At 52.8% G+C, this 20,049-nt stretch overlaps 1 protein-coding gene across 1 annotated transcript in view; it reads left to right on the plus strand.

Moving 5' to 3' along the window:
- LOC122379995 overlaps positions 1-20,049 on the plus strand; it is a gene marked incomplete at its 5' end in the record, with an annotated part of 246,265 nt that overhangs the window by 169,901 nt on the left and 56,315 nt on the right. The window contains 4 exons of the mRNA XM_043362728.1: positions 10,970-11,132; positions 13,905-13,938; positions 14,303-14,441; positions 17,383-17,539. Coding sequence (XP_043218663.1) covers positions 10,970-11,132; positions 13,905-13,938; positions 14,303-14,441; positions 17,383-17,539 — 493 coding nt within the window. The remainder of the gene's footprint in view (positions 1-10,969; positions 11,133-13,904; positions 13,939-14,302; positions 14,442-17,382; positions 17,540-20,049) is intronic.

Raw genomic sequence — 20,049 nt, forward strand, 5'->3', positions numbered from 1 at the left:
GTCTCTAATGGTGAGACGGTTTAAGCACGCGTCTTGTAGGTCGAGTGTCGCCATGGGCCGAACTACACCCGCGCTGTGGGGAAGTGTGCGGGATAGTGTTGTCGGCAGTGAGTGAGGTTACTGTCCGAGTGGGCGCAGGACAGTAACCCGCCCCGGGTTACTGTCCTGCGCCCACTCGGCGTGTACTCACCAAGGCCCTGGTTCACGGATTGACGCTATCTGACGCCATGGTATCGTGGTATTGCCTTTCCATGGTAACATCAACAAACTCCGACGCTCCAAAATGAGAGGGCGTCCGAGTATGTTGACCCACTACCTCGATACCGCTAGCGTCAGGCAGCGTCAGGCTGTGAAACCTAGGGCCCGAAGCGGTGTCAATACGTCACAAAAGCGGCCTCGAGGCTCGCCCGTCTCTCACAGCTCGACTCCGCCCGACCCCTCTGCGGCCCCCGTGACCCCGGCTGACCTGGCCTGACCCCGCGGGCGGCGCGGCGGCAGCGCGGGTCACCAGCGGCTCCGGTACGGTGGGGTTATGGTGCTGCGGTGTGCCACTGCACTGCAGCAGAGGTGCCGTGGGGCCGTGTTACGCTGCTGTGCGGTGCGGTGCGCTACTGGCAGAGGTCTGCGGTGCCGTGCCCGCCGCCGCCGGCTGACCCAGTGACCTGCAGAGGTCAGCTGCGCGGCGCGGGAGAGAGAAGGAAGGCTGTTGACACACGAGGGTGGTTTGGTCTGCCGTGGCTGAACTGTGCATAGTTGAGTTTGGAGGGCATCCTCTGCAGTGGGAGAGGCTCCACGGGACATTTCCATGTCGGATTGAGTCACCACCCTGCTGTCAGCAGTGGGACGGCGACGGGCTGAGCCCGCACGGGGCAATGTATGCTGTCCCTGCAGGATGCAAATCGGCGCCGGTCGATGACAAACAGCGCGGACGTGGAAATCAGAACATGCATGTGATTTCTGTACCGCTGACCGCAGCGTGCCATGGCGCCGCGGCTGGCCGGGGGGAGGTCCGTGTCGGGGGGATGTCCGTGCCCCGGTCCGTGCCGGTAAGGTCGGTCCGTGCCGGGGGAAGGTCGGTCCGTGCCCCGGCCGGCTGAGATGCAGTGGAGGGGAGATGAAATATGCCATGAGTCAGCAGTCTCTGCTCGAAAACGGTTTCGGCCTGGTGACTCGGTTGTCGGCTGGGCTGAATCAAAATTCAGAAGGAAATGTTAGCAAGCACGGTTGTGACTGGCGGCGGCTGTGACTCTGGTGATGCAGTTGTCACTGGTGACGGCTGCGACTGGTGACTGCTGTTGCTGTTGGTGGCGGCTGTGACTGGTGGTGCTGCGACTGGTGGTGACTGCGACTGGCGGCGGCTGTGACTGGTGACTGCTGGGACTGGTGGCGGCTGTGACCTGTCTTGTTGCGGCAGAGGCCGGCGCCGACCGAAGGCACGCCGGGCTCAGCCGGGCCGCTCCGAATGGGCTTGTTTACCAGGCGAGACGGTGGCACGCGCCGGCCGTTTTTTTGAGCCGGCTCGCCGCGGGCGCTGCGCCTCCTCACTCCGCGCTCGGCACGCGGCGCCTGCAGTGGCCGCTGGAGAGGAGGGCCGGCGCCGGCGCCGCCGCCGAGACACGGACACAGGTGCTGGGAGACACGAACACAGGTGCTGGGAGACACGGACACAGGTGCTGGGAGACACGGAGACACGGTGACACAGAGGCAGGGCAGGGCCGCGGAGCCATGACGAGTGACTCAGTGAAATGCCGGGGGGTGGTGGTCGTGGCGTATACCTACACAAAGTACCTGTACTGAGACTGCAGGGAATAGAAGTTGGCGAAGAGCCGTCGCTGCTGAACTGTGTCATTCATCGCCAGTCAGCACATTGGCCGGCTGCCGGCCTGCTGTGTGTCCTATCATAATTCATAGGTCAGCCCTCTGTTGGTTTTGTACCTACTCGACATTAGGGCCCCCTAATGAAGTTTAGTGGCTCGACGAGGCGCGAATTGGAGACTCCGCGAGCCGCCTGGTCCGAGGCAGGGTCGGGAGAACACTCTGTGGGGAGGGGGCGAGGACGGGGAGGGAGGGGGAAACGGGACGGAGGGGACAGCCGTCAGTCTGCGGCAGAGGCCGGCGGGGAGCGGAGATGGACCGCGGACAGCGCGTCCCTGTGTGATAGAGCGTGTGCTTTACGTCCTGTGAGTCGGGCTCGTGAGTAGTGTGGGTACGGCGCCTAGTGAGCACCATCGAGGACGACTCAGTGGAGAAACGGGGCATGGACGCCGCTTATCACTACGACCGCGACAGTCACGGCATGGCAGGTGGGTCCGGTACGCCGGCACCAGCGTCCTCCACATGGGTCATGTGTGATATGGCTGGCTGTGTTGACGAGTTACCGGGTACCTGTTATGAGTCGTGTTGTGCGTGTGTTTGTTACACCGGCAGCGGAGGGTGCCGGGCCGTTCCAGGCTGACAACGTCGAGATTGGGCCGGTAAACGGCCGACGGCGGGCGAGGGGCGTGCAGGCCGACAGCGCCGACACAGGGCCAAGGCGGCCGACAGACCGGGTGCCGGGCCGTTTCAGGCCGACAGCGCCGACACAGGGCCATGGCGGCCGACAGACCGGGTGCCGGGCCGTTTTCAGGCCGACAGCGCCGACACAGGGCCATGGCGGCCGACAGACCGGGTGCCGGGCCGTTTCAGGCCGACAGCGCCGACACAGGGCCAAGGCGGCCGACAGACCGGGTGCCGGGCCGTTTCAGGCCGACAGCGCCGACACAGGGCCATGGCGGCCGACAGACCGGGTGCCGGGCCGTTTTCAGGCCGACAGCGCCGACCCAGGGCCATGGCGGCCGACAGACCGGGTGCCGGGCCGTTTCAGGCCGACAGCGCCGACACAGGGCCAAGGCGGCCGACAGACCGGGTGCCGGGCCGTTTCAGGCCGACAGCGCCGACACAGGGCCATGGCGGCCGACAGACCGGGTGCCGGGCCGTTTCAGGCCGACAGCGCCGACACAGGGCCATGGCGGCCGACAGACCGGGTGCCGGGCCGTTTCAGGCCGACAGCGCCGACACAGGGCCCATTGCGGCCGATCGACCGGGTGCCGGGCCGTTTCAGGCCGACAGCGCCGACACAGGGCCATGGCGGCCGACAGACCGGGTGCCGGGCCGTTTCAGGCCGACAGCGCCGACACTGGTCCACAGTGGCCGACAGACCGGGTGCCGGGCCTGTTTCAGGCCTGAATGGCTTCAGAGACCAGGTGCGCGCTGCTGGAGCTTGCAGCCGATTGGGAGCCAAAATTACGGCTTGGAGCGATGGCCCTATGAGGGCACCGTCGCGTCCTGCGTCTCGCCTGACATCAAGCTGACGGCCGAAAGCTGACGGCGCTCGGCGGAGCTGGGAGGCCGGCGGACCTTTCCTAACGACTCCTCTCCGAATCACCGCGACCGATCGAGACCGACGACTCGTGAAATCCGCCGTTTTCATGGACGGCGCGTATCGGAGCGGGCATTCCATTCAAGGCTGTGGCGGCGCCGCCTCTCGCCTCTCTCCTCCCCGCCCGCTCCGTCGCTCTCTCCGGGTCGCCGCCCGCCTGCTGTTCCGGCGTGACCCGGCCGCTGTAACCGTCCACCGCACACCGTCCGGCGCGGCTCCTGATGGACCGCGGCATCTCCTGATGGACCGCGGGAGCTCCTGATGGACCGCGGCAGCTCCTGATGGACCGCGGCAGCTCCTGATGGACCGCGGCAGCTCCTGATGGACCGCGGCAGCTCCTGACGGACCACGGCAGCTCCTGATGGACCGCGGGAGCTCCTGATGGACCGCGGCAGCTCCTGATGGACCGCGGCAGCTCCTGACGGACCACGGCAGCTCCTGATGGACCGCGGCAGCTCCTGATGGACCGCGGCAGCTCCTGATGGACCGCGGCAGCTCCTGTGGACCGCGGCAGCTCCTGATGGACCGCGGCAGCTCCTGATGGGCTGCGGCAGCTCCTGATGGGCTGCGGCAGCTCCTGATGGACCGCGGCTCGCAGCCCAGCCCAGTAGGGGTCCTGATTGGGCGCAGTGACGCCGCTCGACCCGCCTCCCGCCGATGAGCCCCACGTATACCGGTATACATACAGTGCGTGCTGTCTGGAGCTGAGGCCGGTGTCCGGTCTCCCCAGGTCGGGCGGGCTGTTCACACTCTCAGAGACGGTGGTTACCAATCACAATTACCCAGTGTGATGCAGGGTGAGCGCGGCGCCTGCTCTGGCGTCAATTGGCACTCGTACAAATCGGCTCGGGAAAATCCCACGAGGTGCAGGTCATCTTGATAAAGTCCGGCCTCGGAAGGCCGAGTTGCAACTGCATAATCACTGCTTATTAAGTCGTACAAGCTATCAGGGGCATCTTACTGAAGTAGTTAACTGTCCATTTAACCAATTGATTGAAGATAACTATTCAAATTATGTGACATGTTTAGCGAATTGTCAGTAGGGTGGTGCTTTGAGCAGCTGCGGCGGTCGCTGACTGACCTACCAGGGCCATGCAGCTCTGTCTGCACGGCACGCGTGTAAGTACACCGCGGCTGCCGGCTACGACTCCGAATCTCTCCCCACTGGTGCACCCACTACTTAGGTATATGGCCACAATATCCCGGCCACATCTGACGGTGATCACGAGATTCCGGCGACACGAGATACCGCACACGTGTGTTCAACTTGTTCATGTTGCGCCAAAGGCTGTGGCGCATAACAAAGATCGAAGTATATATTATATTAGCTGATTGTCAGTATGGCTGCGTTTTCTGCTCTAGAAATCGACGGATGCCGAAATTGGCCTTCTCGCTGGCAGTCTTGCTCACGCAGGAGGCTGAGCGGCGCGCTGTCTCATGGTATGAACAGCTAGCTCTGTCCTGCCCGGGGCGCATTGTGTAGCTCCTGTCCGGGCTTCAGGACGTGAACTGTGGAGTGTGCTCCTTCCTGAGGCGCGACTGACGAGAATGGACTAGCGGTGGACCGAGGGTGGACCGACGGAGGGTGCGCCGATACCAGAGTCAGTCTTAGCCCCCCCCCCCGCTGTTGGGGTGACGCTATTTGTATTCACTTCTCCTCGATGATGGCTGGGTTTGCCTGCACCCCCACTCCCCCAGCGACTGCCGGAGGTCACGGCCCCAAGCACACGGGTCGAGGTGGAGGGCAACACCAATCTCCGTCGCATCTTTCATTTTTTCGCGCATTAGGACAAGATTTCCGAGACAAATGTAGCATGTAAGGACGGTGGACTGACTCATGGCGTAACACGGAGAGCAGTCACGTGCTACCGAGAACACATACCTATTTTTCTGGTTCGTTGGAAACGGCCAACGCCCGGGACCAATGTTTGGCCATCGGTGTACACCTGTTTAAATTTAGCTGGGAGCCTGTGTGCACGTGTGAAGTGGCTGGGTTTCCACCAGGCGGCAGACGGTGCGCCTCTCTCTCTCTCTCTCTCTCTCTCAGCCGCGCGGTCTCTCCGTTTGTTACATCCGCAGTCGGCCGAGCTGCTGCCGCCTCCCGGCCGAGCTGCTGCCGCCTCCCGGCCGAGCTGCTGCCCCGAGCTGCTGCCCCGAGCTGCGGCCGCCTCCCGACCGAGCTGCGGCCGCCTCCCGGCCGAGCTGCGGCCGCCTCCCGGCCGAGCTGCTGGCGCTGCCGCCTCCCGGCCGAGCTAGCTGCGGCCGCGCCGCTCCTCTGTCGAAACCTCTGACCCGCGCGCGACCTGCCCGTCCCCACTCGCGTGCCGTGCCAGGAATGTTAATTGGCCGCCGTTGGTGGAGGCTGAAGCGGCTCCTCTGCCGGCAGCCGGCCCGGCCCGGTCAGGCCCACATTTTGCACCGGCCGGCGGGCGGCGCGGCGGCGCGCGCTTTACGGCGGGCTCCGGCCCTGTCAAGTGTCGGGACGTGGGCGCAGAGCAGGCTGCCTGATTTTTGCCTTTCCATGATGTGACATTTACGACGATTCATGGCCGGCCATAACATGAGGCGCATAAAAGAATTTTCCGAGCGCTTTTCATTGCACACTAGTAAACTTGGCTAACTGGATGGTATAAAAGGCGCCGGATTTGGCTGCTTTTGTTGATGACCAATAACGGCCGCGAACGAGCCGTGCACGTGCGCCAGGATGCTGCTCCAAGACGTCTGGCTCAGACCGTTTGCACTTCTGGTGAAAATATGGTAATGGGACGTGTCGAAAGCGTGGATGAATTTAATTTGCCAGGCAAATTAATTTATTAACAGTTATAATCCCCGTTTCTCGATGTTCCTCGGTATTATCATTAATTTTTAAAGGTAGTGTGCCACCTTTGAAAGATTTCCCATTTTATTTTTCCTAGGATAAGAAGCTTCTGTTTTTACCTAATATCGCAAAAAAATCAAAAATGGGCCTGGAATAGTGCCTTTTTCGCCTAAAAGTTTTTCGGTTTTTAGATATGTATAACAACTGTAGTGGGCTCACCTGCAAACAGGCGTCGGGCAACAATCGCGAATGCGGCGCACTTGTGACAATAAGCAAAGGTCATTATAGTGTTACGACCATACGACGTACGGGAATGAGTTATCAGCTGTCTAATCGTAGACAACACAATGTCGAGCCTTAAACTGTAAGCCCGTATTGGTATTGTTTCTTTTATTTGGCTGTCGAACATTATTTATGGTTTGAAATATGATTTTATGTAAAATAATTGATATGAAAAAGCCGTCTTATAAGTTATAACCCCATTTCACCACACGCAAGTGGCAGAAATGACAATGATCAGCTGACGCATTTTTCTTGGCCGAAGTCAGAGCGCTCGGCCCGACGCACCACGCGTATTTGGAAATTCCGACCTCGACGAGCATCAGAAGCCACCTAACAGGCGTGTTCGAAACCGCAGGAGATGATGATGAACGGGTTTATCGAAACTTGATTGGATGAGCATATCGGTAATAGCGATTTCAGTGTGTGCATTTATTGTTCATAGTGGTGTGAAATGTGGTTGGGGTACGACCGACAACCCGTCGGGGCGAATTTCGCACTGGGGTACTCAAAATTTGAAGAATTTAAGACGTTTCCATGAGTTTTGAAGGTATGGATAAGTTCTAAAAATCCGGTTCTCCTTATCTGGGCCATTAACTCCATACGGTCCAGGAAAGCTGGCACACTACCTTTAATCTGTCACCCGAATTGATTGCACAGCTGTCAATCAAAACGACAACTCAGTGACGACTGGCGTCAGTGCTTTCAATGATGCACCGACAGTCCCCCTTTGACGGGACCAGGGGACAGTCCGACCCTGCCGCTGTCGTGGGACCGAGTGCTCCCAGGGAACAGTCCGAATCTACCCCTCTCGTGGGACAGCTCCCAGGGGACAGTCCGTCCCTGCCGCTGTCGTGGGACAGCTCCCAGGGAACAGTCCGACCCTGCCGCTGTCGTGGGACAGCTCCCAGGGGACAGTCCACCTTTGACGACCCCACCTAGGTAACAGTCCGACCCTGCCCAGTCCGGCGCCGTGCGCGGCTCGGGGACGGCCTCAGCCGTGGCGCGGGCCGTGCTCCAGCGGCCAGCTTTGATGCCACACCGGCCGTCTGGCAGTGCTGATTGATTGGGCGCCGAATCGCCGTCCAAAGGCCCGCTATTATGGCCGGCAGATGAGCGGCGATCATGGAACATCATCGGTCACTGTCCGGACCGAGCTGTCAGGGGCGGACTGACAGGTCCGGGCCGAGCTGGTACACCCGGACTGACAAGGGACTTGGCAGGCAGGGCACCGGACTGACAGAGGACGGGCTGACAGGTCCGGACTGTCTGAGAGAACCGGACTGTCAAGGGACTTGGCTGACAGGTGTCCGGACTGACAGTTGGACCGGACTGACGGGGGTCCGGACGGGACTGTCAGGGGATGAACATTGAACACCGCGGTGGTGGTACGTACGTTCGAGAGGTCTGTTCGACGAGTCTGTTTGTATCATTTGTCCCTCCGTATAAGGAGACCGGCGCTGACGGTCTGTGGGCGGCCTGTCGCCGCCGCCGTGTCGCCGTGTTGGTATTCGGCGCCGCCACTCGCCTCTCCGGCGGAAAGTCCCGCGGAGCGCCCGCCCGCCGGCCGGCCGCTGCCCATCCCTCACATGACCTCACCATTGGCACAACAAAGGCCGAGCGGCGGCCGCACCCCGAGTCGGCCGTGGCGCACGTCCCTCATCATCGATCACGGTATCAATGCACAGCCTTTCACCGGGCCGGCCGGCACTCAGCCGCGGAGCCCGCGGACAATGAGTGTCATCTGCCGCCCCGTCCCGCTGCTGCCAGCGCCCGTGTGGGACCACTGGACTTGTCCCCGTGTGGGACCACTGCTCCCCTGGGCCCAGTTTCACCAAGTGGGGTAATTTCGGCATGGGGTAGATTTCCATTCTGCCCCATGGGGTAAAATCCAGTTTCACCAGCTCAAACTACCCCCATGGGGTAGTTTCGGCATCTCTTGTGAATGTTTGCTAAGCAAGCAGCATCAGCAAAACAACGGAACGTTTTGATTGGTCGAGAATTTCATTTCACGACGGCGTGAAATGAAGAACACATTTGATTTGGCTTCTTGTATTTGTCTACCAATCACCTTGGTAACGATGGCACCATGGCACCTCAGTTTCCAAGATTCACAACTTTATTGAGAAAGGAATGCAATGCACAACCGCGAATCTTGATGGATGGATATGATGGATGATGGATGGATACAGAACAAAAGGCATGTTTTATTATCGAATAGTATCAAATGTTTCAAAATTAATTAGTGTTTTAGTAAATTAGATGTTCAGATGAGATGTTTTAGATTACATTAGATGTTAAATTAGATTAGATGTTAAGTGTTTTATAATAAGAATATTTTAGTAAATTAGTGCATGTTTTAGTATCGATTGCTTGGTATTTTTGACGACTTTTAACTACAAATCTTTTGCACCAGATGCTTTTTATTTCTAATGTGCATTACAAAATACATACGGTACAGATGCACGGCACGGCCCTCGCCCGTATAGGGGGGGGGGGGGTCGAACGGACCCCCCCCCATGGTTTTTCGCAAATAACTCGCGTAAAAAGCGGCCGATCGCGACGAAACTTTCAGTACCCTCGCGTTCATCAATTTTACACCTACCCTAAAATTTTCATGACCCTGACCCAAATGACCTTTGACCTGTGACCTACTTTTCGAGACCATGTTTGGCCGGAATCGCGATTCGGCGTATGTCGGCTCGCATTAGCCGCGCGTTTGCAGTCTTTTCGTGGTTTCAAGCGTTCAAACATGTGATATGATGTTGCCCCCATGCATTAGGGTGGGTGTCAAGGTCACCTGAAGGTCAGGTCAGGTCATTGACCTTTGATGACCTCGGTTCACTTTTTCGAGTTTTACATGTTTCTAGACCAGTTTTTGGAGCTGAGTTCGAATTTAGCAACCATATGAACATTTACGAAGTAGTTTTGGTGCCTTCGTAACATGTTACGAAGCTGTTAGAGGCGGTTGCCACCTACTACGAATACCCTTACTGGTTGACCTGACCTGACCTGACCCGACCTGGCCTAAATGCATGAAGACATCATCTGTGATCAAAACTAACATGATATTCGTGATCAGCACCCCAAAAAAACCCATAACAGCCACACTTCACGACGTTCTAACAGGTCCCGATTTTCCCGACTTTTGGGTCATTGACCTGACCTGCAAGGTCAACCAATGACCTAGGACCTTAAAATTGGGCATCATCGGCTTCCTCTCGTCACGAGCAACACGCTCGTTTTTTCCGCGAAGCTCTAGCTCGATCAGGGGCGAAACGGCAAGGGGAGGGTCCAACGGACCCCCCCCCCCCCCCCTTATACGTTCGCGGCTGGAAAAACACCAATACGGGCGAGGGTTAACGCAACTTTATTGAGATATGCACAACAAAGACAAAAATGAAAAACAGATATGGAAAGTATCGAATCCACTTGGCCTGATATTTTCAACAACGGCTTATTACGAATTACTTGCACCATATGCTTTTTATTTCTAATGAGAATTACCTAGGTATGCACGACACATCCTCTTGCTGATTTAGGTACGGCATTTTTATCTTGAGTTCAGTTGTTAGCGTCTTGACATTTGTTGGATATTTGGACATTGACCGTAAGGCATATTATATGTAGGTAGTAGGTACCTCAAATGATAATTCGAATAGATCACACAAGTTGAAGTACTATGAATCTATGATCATTTCAACAAGGCACAGCGTCAGCATGTAACCACCGTGAAGAATGTGCGTTTTTATTGTTTATATTTCAAGGCTTCCTCATCCGGTATTCAAGGTCACTGTTGAAGGAAACCCTTTAATAGCTAAAAAAGTAAAATTCCCGGCATTCAGCTATGGGCGACATCTATAATACTTGTTTTCGTCTTGCAGATCACAAGAATAGGTGGCGCAGGCTACATGCAGTAAAATACTTGGATGAAACTTGAAGTATGTTATGAATAATGCATACTCAAACTTGACAGGTGATTGGTCTTCAATAAATGATGTTCTGATTATTGTTTTACTGTCAATTCTTGCTCACAATTGGTATTATATTCACAAATTACCCCACGAATGTCTGCCGTAATTTCGGTCGGATATTTGGGGTAGAACCGACGACAGCCAGCTGATTGATTGGCTTGTTCAGTTGCTCACGGACCGTGAGCATCTGTTTGCATGGCAAATTTGGGGTAAAATAAGAACTGCCCCATGGGGTAGTTTGGAAGTGTCCAATCAGAACCTACCCCATTTGGTGAAACTGGTTTGGGGTAGTTTCGCCGAAACTACCCCAAACAGAGCTTGGTGAAACTGGGCCCTGTTGTGCCCTGTCTGCACTGGCCAATGTTGCCCGGCCCGTGCCGCCGTGTGGCCCGCCCCGTGCCGCCAGTGTGACCCGGCCCGTGCCGCCGTGTGACCCGACCCGTGCCGCCGTGTGACCCGACCCCCCTCTCGTCGCCGCAGGACCCGGCCGCCGACACGTGCAGCTGGGAGCTGGTGGAGGACAGTACGTACAGCGTGCGTCTGCCCGAGGCGCGGCTCTCCGACGCTGGGTCGTACGTGGTGGCGGCCACGAACCGCCACGGCACGGCCCAGCGCACCATGTCCCTGGAGGTCACCGGCAAAGGTCAGTCACTGCACGGTCAGTGACACATGTAGGTCAGTCGCTTGGGTCAGAGACGTAGGTCAGTCACCGGGGTCAGTGACATAGGTCACTCACTGGGGTCAGTAATAGTTAGACCTCAGTCCCTGGGGTTAGTGACATAGGTAAGTCACTGCAGGGTCACTGACATGCGGCAGTCCCTGGAGTCCGTGGCGAGATCAGTCTTTTGGGTCAGTGAGGTAGGTCAGTCGCAGAAGGGACCCTGAGGAGCAGTTGGGTACCGGAGCTGGATCAGCTAACATTAGAGGAATGACCCCGTAGGCCAGTAATCCAGTAGGCCAGTAAATAGCGGCCAGTAGGCCAGTAATCAATAATAGCGGCAAGATAGACGCGCTGCACTGGCCAACGGGGTGAACTGACCTCGCCTGGTGCTCCATACTGTTCAGATGGTGAACATCCTCCCGATACTTTTTTACTGTAAACAGCCTTTTTACACCTCACGGAATATGTTGAATGAAATTCAACAAAATCAACGCAATACGTTAAAAAGCTGCACTGCAAATAAAAGGCTAAAACAATTAGCCAGTTGTATCGTTACTGCGCTATCGGCGCAACTTTGTGGCGATCTTCACAGAGGGCGACCGTCAATCGGTTTAGACGGCTTGCACCTGAGGGTTTTAGTGAGGGACCGTGAGATAATGCAGCTAATTATAAAGTGCTCATCGCCCGGGCGTGCCTTATATGCACGGCGGTTTACCAATTTATCATGCCGCGGCTTGATAAGGTAATTGTGTGTGATGTTTGTCGGGCGATATCGCTCCGATCCTGTTATGGTAAGTATCAATCAGCAGTTGCAAAATAATGAGTGGGGCGGTGGACTGCTGTGTAAACGTCACGCCGACCGGCCGTGCCGGATCGGCCGCGGGACAGCGGACGGCCACATCACTCACCCGGGCGATAGCTCCGGGCAGATCGTGAATTGGGTACAGCGCATAAAGGGCTTACATAATCCCTGCAGCTCGGCTTAAACTATAAATCATTGAACGGTTCGCCGTGTGACGTTCTAACTTTCCAAAAAATCTTTTTTCTCAGGTTTAGACTTCTGACCTTCCAGCAAAATGATAATCGTGAAGGCTCAATTTATTTTATTTATAATTAGCATTGATGCTTAGAAGTTTGCTTAGCTTTTGCTAAGCAATTATTCCCCGAGTATTTGCGAGGTAATATAATTTTGCTAGACTTTTGCTTGCGATGCTTAGAGCTTTGGAAAGATCATGTAGACGTTGTTTATGGGAGCTGAAACATGGGAACACCCAGTGGGTCATCGTCACGGATTTGTTCAATGCCATTCGTAAACTGAGCCCCCCTTCCCCCACAACACACACACGCCTATCAGCTTGTCCGTCAGAAGTCGGTTCCTAGCGAGGGGAATCTACTTCAGCCAACACGGCCGTTGAAATTCCTCCATGCCACGTTGCATCAGTGCAACATATATGCATGATGCTGCAGACGTGACTCATTGGCGACAAACTGCGGCCGTCACTCCTGGGTCGGAGAATATAGTTAACTTCACTGTACTCCTTCATTGGATGTACGGGACTCGTCTGACTGCGCGGTAGTTTTTTTTTCTCGACAAAACTGATAATACGTGATTCGAAGGCGACAGTCAAGGGGAAGTCATAAAACCAAGATGTGCGAAACTCCGCCCTTGGGATCTGGCCCATCATTGTCTAAAATGCCCGCCCAGCTGGCTCCAATAGATCGAGGTCGGTACTCGTATATTTGATTCTTACGCCGCTGGACTTACAGGTATAAAACAACTTAATTGGAAAATTTTGCTATCCTTGACTTAGAAATTGTCAGGGATAATCAATTCGGGCATTTTGAAAATTAGGGTCACATCACATTATCACAGCCCTAGCAGAAAGTGATGTGATTTTAAAGTGCGACCGAAATGCTATGTCTTACGAAAAAGGAAAAGTTTAACTTTATAGCTACCTAGGTAATAGGTATAACAGTAGGTATTTGAAAAATCCATTTTTAATGATCAAAATTAAATTTGAATCACATGGCAATCATTTTTTATCAACCTGCGGATTTTCTTCAATTGTTTTTGAAAATACAACAGTATCAAATATCTAGGCTCACCTTGTTTGGATATTTGATTTAAGCTATAAAAAAGAGTCCTTGCCGTTGTTAAGAGCTGTAGGTACTTAGTCTGGTGTGAGAAAGCTTAACGAAAACGATATTTTGCAGGTTGCATGTTATTAGAAACGTGTACCATTTTTAGAGAGGTGCCGAAAACTGTAAATCTCTTATCAATTAGCCCTACCTTACGGTACGATATCTGCTGTTGGTCCATGACCATCACATCCCATCAGAGTCGGGATGTCACCCGGTCATAGTCGGGATATTATCGGGTCAGTGTCGTGATGTCATCGGGTCAGGGTCGGGATGTTACTTCGGGTCAGAGTCGGGATGTCATCAGGTGAGCGTGGTGGGCGACCCAGCTGGACCAATATCAACCTGTCAGCTATTGTAACTTTGTTAGATCACGACAAATGGGGAAAACTTCAAAGTTACTAGTTTTGCGGAGGTAAATAGCGACGTTTATTTTCGCTTTTGACAGATAGGCTAGGCTTGTGATGGTTATTAGAATCACGGATTTACAAATAACTAACAATAATTGTTCAATGCCAACAATGCACCAACTAGTTACCAAATTTTCTCACTATTAATAATCCGTATTTACCAACATCCCAAGCTAATAATGACGGCATTCCTTTCTTTTTTCAGAAAACACATTACGGGGTAAACAGAAGAAACTAAAGTGAGTATCTCTAACAATTCATTATTGCGATGCATGCTTCCTGTTGTCACCATTCATGAAATGCTAAAAGTTTAGGCCATATTAGGCTGCCCAAAGCGTTGAAGTTATAATGTATTTCCAAGTATTTGCCATTTTCAGCTATCACATTTCATCCGTGCGGCACACTGGGGCTCTGCGTGCTGTGTGAGGTTCGCATGGCAGGGCTCTATGTAAATCTTGTGGGGCTGTATTTAGTTCTCAGCTGGCTCCTAGTAAGGTTCTCAGTGGGGCTGTACGGGCTGTATAGATGGTTCCCGGCCGGGTCGTGTGTGGCTCCCGGCCGGGTCGCGCGTGGTTCTCAGCACAGCGCCCTGTGCCGTTACAGCGGCTCGGCCGAGCCCCGGCCGTCGTTCGCCACTGAGCTGCGGGACGTGCGCTGCTGTGACGGAGACGCCGTCACGCTCAAGTGTCGTCTGCGCGCCGGCTGCTCGGGCGCCGCGGTTCAGTGGCACAAGGACGGCGCGGTGAGTGCGCGCGGGCTCCGCCTGCTCCGGCGGGTCCGGCGGGTCCGGTGAACAGCGCCCGTCCTTTCATTGGCGCCCTCCAGTCCTGGTCTCAGCTAAATCGGTCATCTTTGCAAATGATTACACACTAATAACGATTTAATATAAACATTTTAATTTATATAATTTAATTTAATATGATTTAAGTAATGACAGTTTCCGTCTGATTTTTTCGCACGTAGGGGAAAGTGGGGTAAGACGGTCAGGGTAGGTAAGACGGGCACCCCTTCTGCAGACCAAACCAATAGCGCTACGAGCAAGAAAAGTTAGGACCAGAATTGCCTTTCCCACTACACACCACCATTCAAGTCTGGTGAATTTGTGTTCAGTCGATAATCTTTTATTTTGATTTCTTTAAAACACTCATTTCATTGAAAACATCCATAATGTATTGTGCAAGCTTTTGTGTACAGCACTATAGAGTTAAAAACTCGCAATCACTTGTGGTACACTCATATGCCAACAGTGTTCATTTACGGCGGATTTGCTTTGTCTGCATCAAATTGTCCACAGCGAAAAATCGTGCTGAACTTCTGACATTGAGTTTGGGGTAAGACGGGCAACTATGAACCCAATGGGTCTGTAATGGTGAAAATATTTTTGTTGCTGTAGGAAAAAAGAAGCATTTCTAATAAGAATATGTTCGATTCCGATACTCACAGACATGTTAGCAATATTCCTTCGGCACAGTTTATTCTCGAATAATGAATGTGAAAAACGGTTCTACATGGCTTCTGAACTAGGGCCTATATAGGAGCATACGCCTTCTGCACGAATCTCGTATACTGCCATTTCCGAAGCACTTGAGACCAACGAGCGACTGTATAAATGCGGCTAATCTCGGGCATTTGTTGCGAGCTGCGCTGATCGGTGAAAGAAGCTGGCCGTCTTGCCCTACCCATGTGACCGTCTTACCCCATGGGGTGGGGTAAGACGGGTTTTTGCAAGGTTTTGCAAAAATAGCTGCAGTTTATTTGTTGAATCAGGTCTAAGTCTCATCTTCTGGCAAATGAAAGTAAAATGTCTGAAAAAGGTTTTCACCCAGTTTCCCGTTTCTATGATGTTTCTAACCGGCCGAAAAATGGCTCCAAAGTTAAGGTGCCCGTCTTACCCCACTTTCCCCTACAGGGTGTCCCAGAATTACCCGGACATTTATTTTCTGGCTAAAAGTACGATTGCGCTCGATTCTAATGATATACAAGCATCATACTTTTATAAGATATCCCTTAGCTATCGAGCTTGGGGACTGTGTGCTTTTGGTGACCGGTAACGACTCGAGTCAAGTATTATCCAGAGTCAAGTAAGAGTATTCCTTTTCCGTTTTCAGCTTAAGCCACTAATAGGCAACCATGGTGAATCAACTCCCGTTTTTAACTTTGTAAACGGACTTTCGGCATGGTTTTTGCTGGAGAGCTTCAGCAGCTCATCTGCAAGCAGTTAGAATTGAGCAAAGCGCAATTATATCAGCTAACGAAGCCAGAGAGAGCAAGAGATAAACCTGATTGACAAGCTTGGGCTCGGCCAAAAAGGGCCATGCACCAGTAGTCAAACGGGTGGTTGCTTGTCATGGACAACAAACGTCACTGATCTAGCTAAAAACTAGCTAAACGATAGATCAGGATTATCTAAAGAACCTCACTCTACTTTCCACCACTATCTTCGCAAAATTTTGGAATTTGGGGTCCCTCGCCTGAAAAATATGCGAAAACTACGGGAAAAGCAGCGAAAATCACTACAATTCATCCCAAAAATATAAAATATACAACGAAAAATTATATTGAAGCACACTTTGTGGTCTAACGAAGGTATTCTGTCATTTGAACCGCCCGAAAAAGGCGTGTGTGAACGTCAGATGGCTACAACGCCCCAACAGCAGAGACGGCCAGGCACCCGTCGAAAATCAAATTGTGAGACATTTCGAGCCACCGTGCACTCATTCGGCTTGATATGATGGCCCAACGACAGCCGTTAGCACAGAGTACTACTGCGGTAATATTCTACCAGTACAAAAACTGGATGCCGTAAACCAAATGGCCATGAACGGGTTTGTTTTGGAAACCAAATCTGTTGGAAGTCAAAGGTCCCGCCATGTTCAGACATGGAGCTTCTCCACTTCAGGTGTAAAAAACGCGACAAAAGTGGTGTAGGCAGCAATTTTTGTTTTGGGGGATAATGCCTTATGACCTGGGAACACTTTGATGTTAAGTTTATCTTATATGATCGTATTATCCTCCGGCAAGAGGTCAAAGAAAGCAGGCCTTCACCCAGTTTCGGGAGAGCCGTAAAACAACTGAGACCAGCAATGGCTGGCATTTTCAATCATTGTCGGCTGATCTTGTAACAAGCGTATCTATTACATGTGCTATGTCACAGCCACCCTAGTTGACTATGTAGGACGATAAAAAGAAAAAAGCGCAATCATGTTTGCCTTATTTTATACGCTAATTAACAATGTCCGGGTAATTCTGGGACACCCTGTATGTCATCGTGGCGACCGTTAATTAAGTATTGGTACTGTGATTTCCTGTCTGCACTAATAACTGTATGCTTATCTTTGCTCCGAGTGATATGTATCTGACTCTGATCCTGACTGACCCCCACTGACCCTAACTGGCCACGATTTTCCCCAACTTACCCCGACTGACGCCGACTACTATAACTGACCTCACTGACACCGACTAATCCCCACTGACCCCCCCTCTCTCCCACACTGCCCCCCCCCCCACTGCCCCTGACTGATCCCACTGACCCCCACTGACCCCCACTGACCCCCACTGACCTCACTGACCCCACTGACCCCCACTGACCTCACTGACCCCACTGACCCCCACTGACCCCCACTGACCCCCACTGCCCCCCCCCCCCCCCACTAACCCCACTGACCCCCCTCTGACGTCCGCAGGTGCTGGCCGACAGTGGCGAGTTCCGTCAGACTCGGATCGGCGACGTGCTGCGGCTGAGCATCGCCAAGGTGCACCCGGAGGACCAGGGCCAGTACACGTGCCACGTGGTCACCGATACCGGCCGCGCCGCCTCCCGCGCCTGCCTAATCGTCGATGGTGAGTGGTCGTTCAGTCGCGCCGTCCAGTGTCCACCCCCCGCCTCCCGCGCCTGCCTCATCGTCGATGGTGAGTGGTCGTTCAGTCGCGCCGTCCAGTGTCCACCCCCGCCTCCCGCGCCTGCCTCATCGTCGATGGTGAGTGGTCGTTCAGTCGCGCCGGGACGGGCCGTGTGGTGTCCACTGTCCAGTGTCCATCCCCGCCTCCGGCGCCGGGACGGGCAGTGTCCACCCCCGACACATCGGCCTGGGGGGAAGGGGGCATTTCACGTGCCTACCCCATTAACTTGGATTTGGGCCCTGTTAGCAATGAAAGGCAGATAAAGCATTGCAAAAGTACGCGGTCGCTCAGAGGGATCGTTGATGTAATTTCCCACTAGCTTTTATCAATGAAATACTTCCTGCATGCCTGCGAGTGTTTGAACGTCGCTGATGCAAAAGTGAAGAGGACGTGAAATGTCGACTTACGTGGGTACGTCACGTGTTAGCTTAGCCGTATTGATTTTGTCAGTAGTGAAAGATAATGATAACCGTGGTTTCTCGTCATGTTGGCGGCAATGAACAATAGATATCTTAAAGGAAGACTGCCACCTTCAAAAAGTTTTCTCAGATCGGCCTTTGATTTATTGCCTGGACAAAACAAAATTTTAGAATTCACCTGACAAAGTATCATCACGTGAATCGCGAAAAAAAATTGTCAATTATCATACAATTATCAATCGGTTAATGTCTAGCGACAATGTTTACACATCACTAGACTTCAAGGTCATAAAATTATTACATTTTATTTGAAAAAGTAAGGTATTTTATGATTTACTAATATATGATTTCATAAGAAATTGGCCATGTTTAATTTATTTTGCATTTAAGTTCGTAAAACATTTAAAAATCATGGCTCATTTGGAATGGGTCTGGCCCATGTTAAACCCCATTTCCCACACTTTTTTGGAAAAAATGAACTACTGAATATATAAGTTTAACTTTTATTTTGACACTCCAAAATTCTTCTCTGATCTCGAAACAATCAAAGTTTTGACATATATTTACCAAAAGATAAGAAAATTCATGTTTCAAAGTTATCGATAAACAGTAGAGATGTCGGTTTTCTTGGACTAAAAAAATGGCATCAAACTGAACTTTGGTCTCCGATTTCTCGCAAACGGGTTCGAATTTCGGAAAACCGACTTCAGTCTGGGACATAGGTGGCTCAGCTCTAGTGAAAACCGTTTTGTGGAAAAAAAGGTGGCAGTCTACCTTTAAACTTTAAAGCAACAGATAAGTCCGGAGAGGTCTGATGCCTCTTCATTTATGAAAACATTGAGGGGCCGCGGGGGAGTCGATAAATTAGTAACTGTAGTATACTCGTAATTCAGAGTGTCTGTTCGGATGACGTCACCCAGCACCCGTTCTTCCACGTTCTTCCGTGCCCGCTAGTCCAGATGAGACTCGGGTTATTCCGGGTCGTATGTGACTCATCCACGTTCCGCGGCCTTCGGCGTACTGTCAGTTTACGTGGCGAGTGCCTCAGACCCGAGTGGGTCCCCAGAGCCGCTGTGACGCCCGGCGCTCCAGAGTCCAGACTCGGTCCGCTGCCCGGGGGGGGGGGGGGTCTGAAAACGGTACCGGACCGCTGCGGTCCAGTCTCGCGGTGGCGGACGGTCAAAGCGCAGTCAGAGCGAAATGGGGCGGATCGCTGCAGACAGATATGGATCGCAGAATGTACATCGTTATCTGGGCAGTGGTATTGGATATGCATCTATACAGACTACAGCGAAGAGCCGGCAGCGGGACGGAATCCTGTGTATGTACTGTAGTGCAAGCGATTCAGTGGAATGCTTTAGGGCTCTATCGGGTCACCTTGGAAGCTTCTTTTGTCTATGCCTATTGATAAGCGCCATTGATAAGTGCCAGTCATAATACCTACCACTACCTAGATGTTACGACATACCTAGTAATTATTAATAAACATAACCCTTTTTATTACTTTGCAGGAAACAGTGCGTAAGAAGCTCATCTGGAGGCTTTTCCATAAATAAAGCACCTACCTACGTTAACATACAACTCACAACCAAAGTATCTGGAGTGACTACTTTATCGTGGCATGGTAAATCGTGCTTACTGAAAATATGAACGGCAGTGGTGGTCGCGCTGGTCACAGCAGTGCTGACCGCACCGGCCACAGCAGTGTTTTCAGTGTAGGTCTTAGCAGTGGTGACCGCGCTGGGCACAACAGTGGTGACCGCGCCGGTCACAGCTGCAGCCTTTGAACGTCGCGGTACGGTCTAGGTGCCAATCGGAACTTGGACCTTCGGAATTTCACAGGCAGCAGGCCTTGGACAACATTGGACAATCACCTCAGGATTTTATAAAGTAATCGTATGTAGCATTGATTGCACTGGTCTGCGTGATTTATAAGGTCAATGGTTTTTCAACTGTTTATAGATCAGTTTTTCACGCTGATTCCGGAAATGGAATCCGTTTTGCTCGATTAGCTCGATTTTTTAAGATACG

The sequence above is a fragment of the Amphibalanus amphitrite genome, unplaced genomic scaffold (genome assembly GCF_019059575.1).
Source record: "Amphibalanus amphitrite isolate SeventyFive unplaced genomic scaffold, NRLGWU_Aamphi_draft 000088F_arrow, whole genome shotgun sequence".
Lineage (NCBI taxonomy): Eukaryota > Metazoa > Arthropoda > Thecostraca > Balanomorpha > Balanidae > Amphibalanus > Amphibalanus amphitrite.